Source organism: Hydra vulgaris, chromosome 10 (assembly GCF_038396675.1).
Source record: "Hydra vulgaris chromosome 10, alternate assembly HydraT2T_AEP".
Lineage (NCBI taxonomy): Eukaryota > Metazoa > Cnidaria > Hydrozoa > Anthoathecata > Hydridae > Hydra > Hydra vulgaris.
The window spans coordinates 23,440,001-23,457,474 of NC_088929.1; the positions used below are offsets into that span (position 1 = coordinate 23,440,001).

Below are 17,474 nucleotides of genomic sequence, written 5' to 3' on the forward strand. Positions count from 1 at the left end.
GTTTTGTTTGTAATTTGCTAGCTCTTATGAGCTAGAGTTGTTAGTCCTTGGCCTTGGCCTGGCCTTAAGGCCAAAAATTGAGGCCTTGGCCTTGGTCTTGATATTGTTGGCCTTGGTCTTGGTCTTGGCCTTGAAAATGTTGGCTTTGACCTTAGTTGTTTTGGCCTTGGACATTAAAAAAAATACATATTTTCTTATTGATTTCATTAAATTCTGCGCATAACCTTGGTCCATTTTTAGAAAATGTGGTTTATTGTCACAGCACTTGCTAATTACTGTTTTGTTAGTAATTGGCCTTAACGTAAGACAAAAATTGAAGTGTTAGGTTTAGAAAATTTTTGCGTAGGCCTTGGCCTTGACCTTAAAACTCTTGGCTTTGGCTTTGTCCTTGGTCTTGTAACTTTTGTCCTTGGTCTTGGCCTTGGCCTTGTAACGTGTGCCCTTGACCTTGGCCTTGCTACTTTTGGCCTTATTAACAACTCCGCTATTAGCCCCAGGCTACTGTGAGCACCAGGCAATCACAGAGGAGATATCATATTTAAATTTTGTTTTGATGTTAGGATTTTAAAGAAGATTGTCAATCGAGATAAAAAACAGTGTAAGACCCAAGACTATGGTATATGATACCCTTGCATTTTTACCTAAATGTGTGGTTAAATATTTAATGAACAATGATGATATTTAAGTGAAATTTGAAAAAAAAAATAACAATACTAATATAAATAATAATATTAACAATATAAAAACTATCAAGAAAAAGGTTCTCACAGTTCCGGTGCATAATTTGTATTTGAAATTACTTTATTAACAATATTTGTTTGATGGAATTTGAAATAACCATTTATATCAGTTTCTTTATTATGCTGATCTTTACAACTATTAATTTCCATGAATGATGCGGTGTTAAAAATTGTGTCATCAGATAAGTTTATGCTTGCATTTAAACCTAAAAAATATACATAAATCAGTGTTGTATCATTATATTTGATTGATATGGGCGTCCAACTGAATGCACCCAAACTAAATGTTCCATAAAACCATAAATTTTGACATTAGTAAAATCAAATATAAAACAAATGGAAATATAGAAGAAAAAAATTGTCACTTTTTTGTTGGCTACACGATATCTATTAGAATGGTTGCTGTAGTTAACTTTTTAGTTGTCGAGTGTCTTATTAACTGTACTTAGTCGAGTGTCTTATTAACTTAACTGTGTCTTATTGCTGTAGTTAACTTTTTAGCTGTCGATTATCTTAATAAAAAAGTAAGAGAAAAAAAAAAGGGAAAAAGAACTTTCTAGAATTTTTTGATATTAGATCAGTAAACAAAGTATACAAACATATTATGCATTTTAATAATTTGATAATTTGTTTCAGATAAGTTTGATAACTAAACTTCTAGTTAATTATTGATAAAAAAAACTTGATCATGAAACTTTTAGCCAATAATTGACATTAAAACAGTAGAGAAAGAAAGATTAACTTCAAATATAGTTTTATTTACAATATACTTTTAATACTTCTTATTTAACGATTATAAATTGCGTTTTTTTTTTTTTTTGGTACTTTTCTTTCTTTTTTTTCTTCTCTTATCTTTGAATAACAATAAATTAGAAGCTGATAATATAAACTTAGTTACAGTTCACATAGTCCATAAAATATATCTTTGCAATTCATGCTTCAATTATATGTACTTAAAACATTTTTTTGGCTTTGAAAAAAGTAAGAAATAGTTATTTTACAGAAATTTGAAAAACTGTGCAAAACCAACATATTCAAATAATTTAAAAACTGTGCAAAAAGAAAGATTTAAGTAATATAAAAATTGTGGAATACAAAACATATTTAAGTAATATAAAAAAACTGTGCAAAAAGCAATATATTGAAGTAATATAAAAACTGTGCAAAACGAAACATATTCAAGTAATATAAAAACTGTGCAAAAAGCATAAACTATTTAAGTAATCTAAAATTACAAAAATTCAATGGCCTTTCTTTTTTTTTTTTTTAAGTAATAGGACAATATCAATGAAAATTACCAATGTTTTGTAGAACAATAACAATAAATATTTACAATATTGCAAAAACGTGAAAAATTGCTATTGTTGTCTTCATAAGCACTGACCAATTTTTTTTTTAATTTTTGGTAAATTGTCATTACTTATTATTATTTTTTTAATTTATTAACATGATTTAATTCCAACAGGGCTGCAAGCAACCACTATTAAGTTGAGAGTTACTAGAAGAAAAAAAGAATAGAGTTATAGAGCAAGAAAACGGTTGACAGAAGACTTGAACAGTTGTAGGTTATATGAGTCAGGGAAACATGAAGTTGGGAGAGAATTCCAAAGAGTTAAAGTGCAAGGAAAAAAACTAGACAAATAAAAGTTTTAAAAGCATGCAGGGACAGATACAGTAAAAGAATGAGATTCTGCTAAATGATGAGTCAAGCAAGAATGAATTTTAGTTGATGGAACTTGAAATAATAGCTCCCTTGAGCAGCGACTATGATAGAATTCATAGAAAAAAGAAAGAGATGCAACTTTAAGACAATAGAAGAAAGGGGGTCCAACTATGGTTTCCATGAGTGAACAATAATCCACGAAGACGTAAAGAAGAAGACTCAGTAAAAGGGTTTAAAAGTTAAAAATTTACAAAGCACTGCAAGTCCCAACCTGTTACAGAAGAGAGATCAGATTTGAGATTAGCTGCAATCAAAAGCAAATTCTAAGCAATCAAAAAGCAAAGACAGGAGTATGAAGTTGAGTCATCAGCAAAAAGAGCCACTATAGATGTAAGGTTGTTAAGAAGGTTAAAGTAGATAAGAAACAAAACAGGACCAAGGATAGATCCTTGAGGTACCCCAGAAGTTACTGGAAATCTTGATACTGTTGGCCTTGGTCTTGGTCTTGGCCTTGAAAATGTTGGCTTTGACCTTAGTTGTTTTGGCCTTGGACATAAAAAAAAATACATATTTTCTTATTGATTTCATTAAATTCTGCGCATAACCTTGGTCCATTTTTAGAAAATGTGGTTTATTGTCACAGCACTTGCTAATTACTGTTTTGTTAGTAATTGGCCTTAACGTAAGACAAAAATTGAAGCGTTAGGTTTAGAAAATTTTTGCGTAGGCCTTGGCCTTGACCTTAAAACTCTTGGCTTTGGCTTTGTCCTTGGTCTTGTAACTTTTGTCCTTGGTCTTGGCCTTGGCCTTGTAACGTGTGCCCTTGACCTTGGCCTTGCTACTTTTGGCCTTATTAACAACTCCGCTATTAGCCCCAGGCTACTGTGAGCACCAGGCAATCACAGAGGAGATATCATATTTAAATTTTGTTTTGATGTTAGGATTTTAAAGAAGATTGTCAATCGAGATAAAAAACAGTGTAAGACCCAAGACTATGGTATATGATACCCTTGCATTTTTACCTAAATGTGTGGTTAAATATTTAATGAACAATGATGATATTTAAGTGAAATTTGAAAAAAAAAATAACAATACTAATATAAATAATAATATTAACAATATAAAAACTATCAAGAAAAAGGTTCTCACAGTTCCGGTGCATAATTTGTATTTGAAATTACTTTATTAACAATATTTGGTAAGGTTGTTAAGAAGGTTAAAGTAGATAAGAAACAAAACAGGACCAAGGATAGATCCTTGAGGTACCCCAGAAGTTACTGGAAATCAAGAGAAGTGTTCAATGACTTTAATAAAGTGTTTAGAAAGAAACGATTTGATAATCTCAAAAACTTTTCCAGATACTTAAAAATAAAGCAAGATTATGGAGAAGTGGTCTTCATACCAAACTTTGTTGACAGCTTTAGATATGTTAAGACCAATAGCCCTAGTCTTGCTGCCATCTAATGCACAATAAAATCTTTCAGTGACAGCAGCAAATCAGCTGTAGAGCGAAAGGATCAAAAACCATATTGATTGTCTGTCAGTTATTTGACTCAAAATGGGATAGAAATTTGTTGATCAAAAACTCAAAGACTTGGCTAATAACAGATAGAAGACTAATCAGAAGATAGTTGGAGGGGTCAGAATGATCTCCAGAGTTTTTTCAAAATTAGAACCACAGATGCCATTATCCAGCAGGTAGGAAAACAAGATTAAGTCAAGCACTTATTAAATAGCTTAGAGAAAATTTAAGAGTGCTCTGGAGAACACTTTTGTAGATATTGGAACCATAGATGCCATTTTCCAGCAGGTTGGAAAACAAGATTCATTCTAGCAAATGAAAACAAGATTCATTCTCTTGAAGAGAATTCTGGAGAGCACTTTTGTTTTTTTACAAATATCATTTCATGGACATTCTTTAGGATAATTATAAAAGCTCCTAATTATAATTTTCAGACTCAAATTGAATATAAAAACTCAGCATAAAAAGAAACTCATTATATAGAAACTATATATTATATATAATCTCTTTAGTATATAATATATACTAAATAAGTTTATAGTTTTAATCTCTTTAGTATAAATCAGTATAAGTTTATAGTTTTGTACTTATTCAGTAACTAATGTTTATTACGTTTATATATTGTTTTTAAGGCAGTTTTAGTCAAAGTAGGTTTTAAATAAATTATACAGAATTTAAGATTTTTTTTCAATAAGTTCAGTAATATAGGCTTTTTAATTTTTAAATATTTACTGCTTTGCCCCAGTTTAGTAAGACCCACATCAAAACAAATTTTCTAGTCATTAGAAAATTTTATAGCGCAATTTTAGTGGATATACTTTATTCAAAGTAATGTCTTTATGCAGCTTATAAACTATAATTTTTGGACTTTATGTCCAAAATATATAATATTATGTAATAAAGTAATGATAAACAAATTTATAAAGAACAAATTTCTAATAACTAATACTCAACAAGCAAACTGCAGATAATTTGTGGTTCTATTTAATTTCTTCTTTGTAAATGTAAATTTAACTATGTAAAAATCCCAAATAAATATCAGTTAATTTTGAAACACTTGAAAAACAATAATTTCTGTGGTTAATGAGAAGCTCACTACATGGTTTGAACTGCACTAAGTACAAACCATGTAGTGAGCTTCTCATTAACCACAGAAATTATTTTTTTTCAAGTGTTTCAAAATTAACTGATATTTATTTGGGATTTTTACATAGTTAAATTTACATTTACAAAGAAGAAATTAAATAGAACCACAAATTATCTGCAGTTTGCTTGTTGAGTATTAGTTATTAGAAATTTGTTCTTTATAATTTTGTTTATCATTACTTTATTACATAATATTATATATTTTGGACATAAAGTCCAAAAATTATAATTTATAAGCTGCATAAAGACATTACTTTGAATAAAGTATATCCACTAAAATTGCGCTATAAAATTTTCTAATGACTAGAAAATTTGTTTTGATGTGGGTCTTACTAAACTGGGGCAAAGCAGTAAATATTTAAAAATTAAAAAGCCTATATTACTGAACTTATTGCTGCCTGTGGTTGCAAGGAAGTTAAGACGCACCTTTTGTCTGGCCCAGCAAAAGCAACATGTCTCGGGAATCTATTGCTTAGTATTTTAACATACATACTATATTTATTTATTGAGTTTTTATTATATAACCATACTATATAATAGAAATAACAATAAATAAATCAAAAATTTTAGTCTTTCACATCAGCAAATAATCATTTTATGAAGATATAAAATATCAAAAACATAAGTGAAATTAATGAATGGTAAGAATGAGTTGCCAGACATCTGCAACAAGCTAAAATATTATCATGTAAAACAATGTGAATTTTTGTGGAATTTCAAAACTTAGTAAACAATATTCAGCTATAAGTAGCTTACACTGTAATCTGCAAATATAAAAGTTATGTAACAAAAATGTACAACATTTAATGCAAATGATAATAACATTTTATGTAATTTACATTTGTTACATATGTTACATATTTGTTGTGTTACAAGATATATTTGACAATGATATATTTAGACACATTATATTTAAAATCCCTTATTTTATTATGGGTTAAACTTCACTTTTCAGTACTAAATGTTTAATCATGTAGAAGTATAAGAAAAAGTGCAAATAAGCTTGATTTCATAGTAAATAAAAACAAAATATTTTAATAACAATAAAACAAAGTAGAACAGTGGAAAACTTTGTTTAATTAAAAATTTTTTTTGTCAAAAGTCTCCAGTTGAACAATTCTTAATATAGTGCACTTTTTTTTTTAAAAAAAAAGAGGGGAAAACTCAACCTATTTGTGTAATTGTTTAAAAAATGTTGGGGTAAGACATTTATTATTCAAACCAGATATTTTTACAAAGGAAAAAACTATACAGATTCATGAAGTTAATATTAACCTCTTAACCAGGAGTATAATGGCAAAACAAAAAATTTTTTTTGGTAATATCTCAATAAATAATTTGTTTTGGTAATTTTAATAAATTCAAAACTTATTTTTTAATGCTTATTTGCAAAACGAACATAACTTGTCTCTCCACTTTTCTCCTAACATTTATATTTTAGGAAGAATGAACAGACAAAATATATTGATAATTAGAACAAAATTAAATTTAAACAATATTCAACTTACTGTCATTACCACTATTAAAACCTCTACAATTCAACTTTAAACCTGATGATAAACAGGATAAAACGCCAAATGGGTTAAGTCGCAAATTTGATTTTATCCAACTTTGCAGCTTTTTTGAATTAAAAGTTTGTGATATCTATTTAAATAAAAATTGAAACAAAGTATTAAACAACTTTAGTTTACTTTTTTTTTTCCTCATTGATATTAAAAAATAAATTATTAACTTAATACTTTTCTCAAGTTAATATTCCATGAAAACACATTCAATGCTAAATTTAAACATGCACTGCTACTATGACAACATTAAACTTATTTTTAAAAAATAAATTGGTTTGACCTAAATTATTTTTAAAACCGTAATTTGAATAAACAAAACATTTTTTAAATACTTAGCAAAAAGGATTAATACATATGATATAAAAAGTTTTACTAAATATTTTTAGATAATTAGATATTTAGCAAAAATAGTATTCATAACTCAAATTGAACCATATGTTTGTATTCATATGTTTGTATTCAAAAACCAAGTTATAAAATTAAACTTAACCAATAATTACTAAGTGGCAAAAAAAATATTTGAAAATTGAACTGTAAAATAATTCTAATAAGTAAAAAAATATTCCTAATTTAATTTAGATTTTGCTTTTACCAGAATTATATAAACTGAATAGCTTTAATAAGTTTTTAATTAAAGAGATTAAAATAATTTATATAATTAGACAGCTATATGACAAAAATACATAAAACTTAGTCATGATTTAAAAAAATAAACAAGAAATGAATTAAGTTGATTAGGAACAATTGATTTCTTTATGTGGGAAAATATATGAATTAAGTTGATTATGAACAATGATTTTTTTAAGTGGAAAATAATATGAATTAAATTGATTAGGTACAATGGTTTTCTTTATGTGGAAAAAGATATGAATTAGCTACCAAGGTCAAAGTTAAAAAAAAAACTTTATTTTTTAATTGACATCTGTTGTTCTTTAGTATAAATTCTTCATTGCGCTTACTACATTGTTATTTTTTCATTTATTTTTATTGTTTCAAATTCTTTATTTACTTTTTTACTGCTGTTTATTTTAAGTAAAGAAAATTAAATAAATCTTTAGGTAATAATGTTTCCATAATAAATATTTTAAAAATGTCATTTAAAAATATAAAAAAGAACATTTGTAGATTTAAATGTCATTTTGAACATACTTTAAAATAAGTTTAAAAAAAGTACTTTTTTTTTCTAAGGTAATAAAAATGCTGTTGGTAAGGTAATTTGCATGTAAAGTACACTAAAAACAACATAAATAAAATATAAACAAAAACAACAACATAAAAATAAAAAAAAAATGAAACCTTGCAATCAAAGACATCACTCATGTTTTATTTGGATGAAACTTAAAAAGGAATATTGCATTTACAAAAAAAAATTCAAAATTTACAAATACAAAAGTTTAACTTACAAATGCAAAATTTATAATTACAAAAATAAAAATTTGTTTTCAATATACAAACACAAAAATGACTACATATTAAAATGTGCTGATTAAATTACTTTCAGGCCTTGTGATGTGAATGAATCTCCCCAAGAAAATGCCTTCCAACAATGTCAATTATTGTTTTTCCATTATTGGAAAAAGAAATATAACAAAATTAAATTGAAAAATATTATCTTGTAATTTGAGAAACTTTACAAAACATCAAGTATTGAAAACTATGATCAAACATAAAAATTAGTAGTAAGCAACAGTTATCATCAGTCAACATTAGTAGTTAGTAAAATTCATCATCATTAGTAGTTAGTGAATGTCAACATCAGTCTACATTGGTATTTAGTGAAAACAATGTATAAGTTCAATTCTTAGAAAAAGAAAAAAAAAAGAAAGTCAAACCAACAAAAATGTCAATCAGAAATGTAGATGATATGCGAAACAACAGAAAGGTATGAGATGTGACTACCCTTTTTTCATAAAAACAAAGTTGGTTTTGTAATATTTGCATATCATTTGCCGTGGTAAAAAAAATTGTGCATTTACTGAAAAACCAGGAAAACTTGCATATCATCCCTTGGAGCATGTAATGATCATTTAAATACGCAAAGGCATAGCTTTAAAAAATAAACGAGCTTTAGATGAAATGTCTACACAAGACTTGAATGCCTACAAAATATTGTGTGAAAGTAACCTTGCATAACAAACATTTAAAACAAGTAACTCTTGCTTTGTTATAAAAACCTTCTTTTGAATCACACATTTGTTTATCATAAAAAATTCACATAATTTTTTCAGACATAAGGATGAAAGACATATTAGGATAAAAATGTTACCAATTTTTTTGTCCTAATTTAAATAGTGTTAAATTTGTTTTTAAAACTCTTTATATATAGGGTAGGGTGGGGTAATATGGATTGTTGGGGTAATATGGATATATTCAATAAGTATCCATGGAGTAAGTTATCTATACATAATTCTAAAACTTGAAAATTAACAACCTTTTTCTACACATAATTGGCTTCTTTTTTTTGCGTTAACAATGTTTATATTTGATTTACATGAAGAGTTAATATGTAAAACACGTTGTTTTGAAAAATATATAAAAAACATTATGTTTTAAAACTTTTGTCTGCAGACTTCTGTAATATTGGAAGCGGTTGCGGGTTTGTTTTAAATAATACTAAGGAAAATCTTCTAGTAGAAGCCCTAATGTACTTAGCTGATAAGGGTTTTCCACAAGATAGAGAAGATATCAAACTGATGGTTAAATCCTATATAACATTTATTGGCAAAAAAACTCCATTCAAAGATGACAAGTCAGATGACAAGATGGAACATAGACCTTGGAAAAAGAAAACCTGAACTTTTGACAAAAACAAGAGCTAATGATCTTTTTCTAAAAATATTGACAGATTTTTTTGAGTTATATGAGAAGACATTAAACGATAATAATTTATTTGATAGACCACATTGCATATTTAATTTAGATGAAACAGGTTTACGTACAGATCCTATAGCATGAAAAATCTTTGTTCGTAAAACATCAAAAACAGCCTATTACGTTGCTCCATCATGTGGTAAATCAATGTATACTGTACTGTTTTTTCAGCAAATGGCCAGTGTCTACCTCCCTTTGTTGTCTACAAAGCCATCCACCTTTATGATGCATGGTGTCAACATGGATCAGAAAATGCAATATATGGTGTAACAAAATCCGGTTGGATGGAGGACTATATTTTCAAAAGTGGGATTGACAGGTTTATTATACATGTAATGGATTATGAAAAGCCTATGTTGCAGCCATGTGATGGACTGTATAGCCATATAACATATTTTACTGTTAAAAAGGCTCTGGACAACCATATAACTTTACTTTGCTTACCTCCGAACACAAGTCATGCATTACAACCTCTTATTGTTGGTTTTTTCATTTCATTGTAATCCCACTCAAATAAAATCCTTAAAAATTGGATAAGAGGAAGCAGACAAAAATGTTTACAAGTCCGTATTTCCAACTTTACTAAAAGCTCTTGTCAGCAAGATAGATAGCAAACTCTTGAAAAGTGGTTTTAATGGTAGTGGTCTTTATCTTGTTGACAAATCAGAACCTATAAAGAAGATAGTGAATATACAACCAAAGCGTGATGAAGTAGATGAGTCGAACAAAAAAGAAAATAATGTAAAAAACCTATAAAGAGCAATTGATTCTGTACCCCACCCTATCTAAAGAAATAACCAAGAAGTCAATAATTTAATAAAGCCAAGAAATACTTTCACCCCTCAAGAACTATGGAAAATTTTTGGTCAGGTCAGGTTATCCTGCTACTGGTAACATGTAACCCAGTACAATCTGCTTCATGTCCTGCTGCCTTGTAGGATATGTCTTTTTAGGCAAAGGCTAGGAGATGCTAACTCCAACTTAAAACACCCCCTGCCTTGGGGCTCTTGGTTAAGTAAAGGCTAGAGATGGTGTCTCGATAAAAATACTCATCTTGGGCAGATGTTAAATGCATCCGGCAACTTTCTTGTAGAAGGCCTCCTACGCAAAGACTTAAGGGGTAAACAGACTCTATCTGTTGACCAGCCTTGCACCCCTTCTTCATCTATTAGGTTGGAGCAGATTTTTTTATACATTGTTTCCAGTTTAGGATGTTGAATGCTGGATATTCTTGACTCAATGCAGGGGTTTTGCTTGTGTCTCTGTTTTTATGACTAGGCAACTCATTCTATTATCTCCTAATGAGGGTACAGCTCTAAAATTCAGTTTTATGGTTCTGAGGCCGGCTGGTAGTCAGGTTTCCTGAACTCTGTGGTAGCTCTCAGAGAGGCTGATTCCATCAACAGCTGAAAAATATCAAAGTATTAACAGTGCCATGTTGCGCATGGATGGTGTCCCTATTTGTACTTTTGGTGTGCATTGCAGAGGCAAAATTTGGAGCCCTTTGTTACGGCTTAGGGTTTATTAGTAGTAATGAGGCAATTGCTTGGGCTATTAAACGGTGTGCTGGGTACTATCTATGCTTTGAGTCAAGTTCTTCAATCTAATTTTAAAATGATTAAAGTACGAAAAACTATAAAACACAAAAAACCATCATCATCACCGAGTTCTCTAAACCTATCATTCACTAATATTCGTGGTCTTTGAAGTAACTTTTCTTCTGTTGAGTCTTATCTCTTGCAAAGTTCACCAGACCTACTTGCTCTTTGTGAGACTAATTTGAATTCAGCTGTCTCATCTTGCGATCTTAGTGCTGATGGTTATCTTCCTTTAATTCATAAAGATTCCAATAGTCACATGCTTGGCCTGGGCATTTACAATCGTAAGAATTCACCCATTTGTCATAAAACTAGGTTTGAATCCACAGATTACTCTTTCATGTGTTTTTGTTTAGCACCACTTCACCCTATTGCCTATCTATTTGTTCTATATCGCTCTCCTTCATCTCAAGACTGCACTCATTTTGATGTTATTTCAGATAATATTGATCAAGCCCTCTCTCTTTATCCATCAGCCATTATAATTGTTGTCGGTGACTTTAATGCTCTCCACTCTGAATGGCTTGGCTCTAGTGTCAGTGATTCTGCAGGCATTAAAGCCTACAACTTTTGCCTTTCATAATCCCTAATAAATGTTATATAGGTTAAATCCTATATAACATTTATTGGCAAAAAAACTCCATTCAAAGATGACAAGTCAGATGACAAGATGGAACATAGACCTTGGAAAAAGAAAACCTGAACTTTTGACAAAAACAAGAGCTAATGATCTTTTTCTAAAAATATTGACAGATTTTTTTGAGTTATATGAGAAGACATTAAACGATAATAATTTATTTGATAGACCACATTGCATATTTAATTTAGATGAAACAGGTTTACGTACAGATCCTATAGCATGAAAAATCTTTGTTCGTAAAACATCAAAAACAGCCTATTACGTTGCTCCATCATGTGGTAAATCAATGTATACTGTACTGTTTTTTCAGCAAATGGCCAGTGTCTACCTCCCTTTGTTGTCTACAAAGCCATCCACCTTTATGATGCATGGTGTCAACATGGATCAGAAAATGCAATATATGGTGTAACAAAATCCGGTTGGATGGAGGACTATATTTTCAAAAGTGGGATTGACAGGTTTATTATACATGTAATGGATTATGAAAAGCCTATGTTGCAGCCATGTGATGGACTGTATAGCCATATAACATATTTTACTGTTAAAAAGGCTCTGGACAACCATATAACTTTACTTTGCTTACCTCCGAACACAAGTCATGCATTACAACCTCTTATTGTTGGTTTTTTCATTTCATTGTAATCCCACTCAAATAAAATCCTTAAAAATTGGATAAGAGGAAGCAGACAAAAATGTTTACAAGTCCGTATTTCCAACTTTACTAAAAGCTCTTGTCAGCAAGATAGATAGCAAACTCTTGAAAAGTGGTTTTAATGGTAGTGGTCTTTATCTTGTTGACAAATCAGAACCTATAAAGAAGATAGTGAATATACAACCAAAGCGTGATGAAGTAGATGAGTCGAACAAAAAAGAAAATAATGTAAAAAACCTATAAAGAGCAATTGATTCTGTACCCCACCCTATCTAAAGAAATAACCAAGAAGTCAATAATTTAATAAAGCCAAGAAATACTTTCACCCCTCAAGAACTATGGAAAATTTTTGGTCAGGTCAGGTTATCCTGCTACTGGTAACATGTAACCCAGTACAATCTGCTTCATGTCCTGCTGCCTTGTAGGATATGTCTTTTTAGGCAAAGGCTAGGAGATGCTAACTCCAACTTAAAACACCCCCTGCCTTGGGGCTCTTGGTTAAGTAAAGGCTAGAGATGGTGTCTCGATAAAAATACTCATCTTGGGCAGATGTTAAATGCATCCGGCAACTTTCTTGTAGAAGGCCTCCTACGCAAAGACTTAAGGGGTAAACAGACTCTATCTGTTGACCAGCCTTGCACCCCTTCTTCATCTATTAGGTTGGAGCAGATTTTTTTATACATTGTTTCCAGTTTAGGATGTTGAATGCTGGATATTCTTGACTCAATGCAGGGGTTTTGCTTGTGTCTCTGTTTTTATGACTAGGCAACTCATTCTATTATCTCCTAATGAGGGTACAGCTCTAAAATTCAGTTTTATGGTTCTGAGGCCGGCTGGTAGTCAGGTTTCCTGAACTCTGTGGTAGCTCTCAGAGAGGCTGATTCCATCAACAGCTGAAAAATATCAAAGTATTAACAGTGCCATGTTGCGCATGGATGGTGTCCCTATTTGTACTTTTGGTGTGCATTGCAGAGGCAAAATTTGGAGCCCTTTGTTACGGCTTAGGGTTTATTAGTAGTAATGAGGCAATTGCTTGGGCTATTAAACGGTGTGCTGGGTACTATCTATGCTTTGAGTCAAGTTCTTCAATCTAATTTTAAAATGATTAAAGTACGAAAAACTATAAAACACAAAAAACCATCATCATCACCGAGTTCTCTAAACCTATCATTCACTAATATTCGTGGTCTTTGAAGTAACTTTTCTTCTGTTGAGTCTTATCTCTTGCAAAGTTCACCAGACCTACTTGCTCTTTGTGAGACTAATTTGAATTCAGCTGTCTCATCTTGCGATCTTAGTGCTGATGGTTATCTTCCTTTAATTCATAAAGATTCCAATAGTCACATGCTTGGCCTGGGCATTTACAATCGTAAGAATTCACCCATTTGTCATAAAACTAGGTTTGAATCCACAGATTACTCTTTCATGTGTTTTTGTTTAGCACCACTTCACCCTATTGCCTATCTATTTGTTCTATATCGCTCTCCTTCATCTCAAGACTGCACTCATTTTGATGTTATTTCAGATAATATTGATCAAGCCCTCTCTCTTTATCCATCAGCCATTATAATTGTTGTCGGTGACTTTAATGCTCTCCACTCTGAATGGCTTGGCTCTAGTGTCAGTGATTCTGCAGGCATTAAAGCCTACAACTTTTGCCTTTCACAATCCCTAACTCAAATAGTCAACTTTTCAACTCGCTTTCCTGACAACCCGAATCATTTACCTTCTCTACTCGACTTATGTCTTGTTTCTGATCCTAGTCAGTGCTCAGTTTCTCCACATTCACCCTTAGGTGCTTCTAGGGATCCCAGGTTTTACCGTATATTTAGTATACTGAATGTTAGTATACCATTTAGTATACCTATATGCTTTTATTTATGAAATATTATCGGAATGATTTGATGATTTAATGATTATACTTATTTTCTTAATGTATTTAATTGCTATACTTTATTTAACATATTATTGAATAAATAGTTAAAGTGATTTTTAATTTGATTTTTTAATATTTTTTGTTTTAGTTAGTTAAACTGTTATAGTTTTATACCAATAAATTTTTATACCACACTGTTTGTGTTGACTTTTACCTTTTTTAAAAAATATTTTTGGTTTTTTTTACATGTTTTATGTTTATTCTTTGGATTTATGTTATCTGAATCAAATGATAATAGTTACTATTACTATTATTGTTACTACTTTTATTATTATTATTGTTATTGTTAATTATTAACAATAACAATAATTTTAACTTAATATTGTTAACAATATTATACATATGTTTCCTATTGTATTTAAGTAAAATAATTAAGATGGTTGATCAAATTTACAAGCATGTCTCTTTTTTTGGAAAAGGTTCAACAAGAAAAATTTATTGCAAATATTGTGATAAACAAATTACAGCACGCTCAACTTTCAGATGGATGCAGCATATAAGGGGATGTGAAAAAGCATCTGACAATGTTAAATTGTGCTTCAAAAAAATAAAAACAGAAGTTCAAAGTGTTTTAGTTGAAACAAAAAGCAATGAAAATATGGCCTCACAAATCTCTGAAGATTCAGTTTCTAGGCAATCTTCTAAAAGAACTATGCTAAATTCATACTTTGACACTATAAACAAAGATGACATTGAAAAGATCGATAAATCATATGCAAGGGTGTTTTTCCATACAGGAGTACCTTTTGCACTAGCTAATTCTTCTGCTTTTTTTAATTTAATGCATCCTTATAAAGACGCCCACTAATGCATTTACTAGATGGAGGCTTATATGCAGGCCTAAGATTTGCATGATGTTGCTTCACATCATGCAAGACGATATTGCTATTGATTTTAATCTAGAGACTTCAGTTGATACAAGTGATATCATTACAGTTGATTAATTAAAAACTATTTTTAATTACTTATATTAATTTTTAAAAATTCTTTAAATTACATTATAGAAAAACATTCTTGTAATTTTTTGAAAAAGATTAATACAAATGTTTCTGTTAACTTAAATTTTTTTTATTTTTTTTCAATTTGAGTGTGTTTATTTTACTATTTTTATTTAAAATTATTTGAAAACACTTGAATTTATTTTTAAAATTTAAATTATGCAAAAAACAAACATGTTTGCTTTAAAAATGAAGAAGCAAGATAAAAATCCATTGTCAAGTGGATTTTGATCAAACTTTTTTATTTCATTTTTTTCATTTATTTAGTGAGAATGTGGAGCAAAATTTTATAATTTTCAATTTCATGGGATTATCCGGCTCATCAAAAATTTGCAATTATCAAACTTCAAATGAAAAAACAAAGGGGGATAGAGGGTGGGGGGTTAATAGAACAGTCAGTCATGTGAATATTTTATATTGGTATATATAAAAAGTTTGTCAAAGTTTCAAAATCTTTGAAACTTCGACTTGTTTTTATTTAAACTTTGAAAAGAAGATAAATATGAAATACAACAAAAAAAAAAGTTTTTTAAACCCTGTTCTAGTTTGACTATTTTGCTGGGTTCGTCGGCTATTTTACTCCAGAGATAAAAGTCTTGTTTTAATTTAGAGTGATGCCGAAATCTATTTTTATTAGTTTGCAATGAGTCGATGTACCACAGTGAAATGAGCATTAACATTTTACAACAAATTTTTTATTCAATGCCAACATAAAGTCGGTTTCTAAAACCGCTGTCGAGTTGATTTTGGCCGAAAGCTAAAGTAAAATTGTAAGAAAACTGACTTTAAAGAAAAACATACTACCCTTGATATACTAATAAAAGTGATCAAAAATGTATTAAATCTGCTGAAACTACGAATGGGTAAAATTATTTTAAAGTAATTTATGGCCTATATAAAAAGTAAGTATTGTTTTAAGTATACAACAACAGGGAAATATCGTTGCATACAAAGATTTTTGACATTGTCATATTGTGTCCGCTTCCGTTGTCATCACATATCAAAAAAAAAACCAGGGTCACCGGCATACAAATGCGAATGACTATTCGATGAAGAAAACTATAACAATTGTCATTCAAAAAGCGTTTGTTATATAAGTTTCATATATTAAATATAATATAACTTATATATTATACTAACACGCATAAATAAAAACAAAGACATTTACGAAAAAAACAAACACATTTTTTTAATGTAAACTTTTTTAGAAACTTCCTATACAGTTTCGCCAAAAAAAAGTTTTATTTACGGTATACTTTACGGTATACTATACGGTAAACTGTAAACTAAATCTTTAGTATACCGTAAACTAGCGATCCCTAGGTGCTTCTGATCACAGTTTCATCTCTCTAAAACTAATATCTCATTCTTCTTCATCACCTGAATCCCCCTATTATCGTACCTCTTACAACTAAAGTAAAGCTGACTGGTATTCTCTCTGTGATTTTCTTCGTGATGGCCCTTGGGTAGAAATCTTTTGTCTTCCTGTCGACAAATGCGCGTCTTACATAACTTCGTGGATTCAAGCTGGCATGGAATCTTTTGTTCCCTCTCGACAATACCAGGTCAAGCCTCACTCTCCTCTATGGTTTCCTCACACTGTGCTGCTGCAATTGCCAATCGAAACAGTTACTTCCATATTTATCAGCAAAACAATTCTCCAGAAAACAGACGTCTGTTTATTACTGCTAGAAACCATTGTAAAAAGGTTTTGTCTAACGCCAAAGCCCGCTATTCTCAGGTCATGAAATCTCGCATCTCATCTCAAAAATTAGGCTCTCGTGACTTCTGGAGAATCTTTAATAGCATTAATAATAAGGGCAAATCTTTAATTCGACTTCTCTTGTATGGTTCAGACTTTGTCACCTCACCTAAAGACAAAGCTGAATTGTTTGCTAAAAACTTTTCATCAATATCGTCTCTTGATTCCTCCAGTTGCGTTCTACCTGATTTTGCCAACAAACAGGTTGATCCATTGCTTGACATTCGTATCACTTCAGCTTCTGTATCTAAAGTGATTTCCTGCCTAGACTTTTTTATTCTAGATTTCCTGCCAAGGTTTTTGAATCTTTAATTAACAAACACTTAATTTCTTATCTTGAATCTAACAACTTACTTCTGACCATCAATATGGATTTTGATC

The 17,474-nt window shown here is 30.1% G+C and overlaps 1 protein-coding gene across 2 annotated transcripts in view; it reads right to left on the reverse strand.

Moving 5' to 3' along the window:
• The window catches only part of LOC101237302 (TBCC domain-containing protein 1), a 142,706-nt gene that overhangs the window by 67,604 nt on the left and 57,628 nt on the right, over nucleotides 1-17,474 (reverse strand). For both annotated transcript variants that reach the window (XR_010641224.1, XM_065807546.1), the window contains exons 9-10: nucleotides 6,580-6,715; nucleotides 769-946 (exon numbers count right to left, since the gene is read on the reverse strand). Coding sequence is in view for 1 of the 2 variants with exons in the window: in XM_065807546.1 (XP_065663618.1) it covers nucleotides 769-946; nucleotides 6,580-6,715 (314 nt within the window). In the remaining variant the exon portion in view is untranslated. The remainder of the gene's footprint in view (nucleotides 1-768; nucleotides 947-6,579; nucleotides 6,716-17,474) is intronic.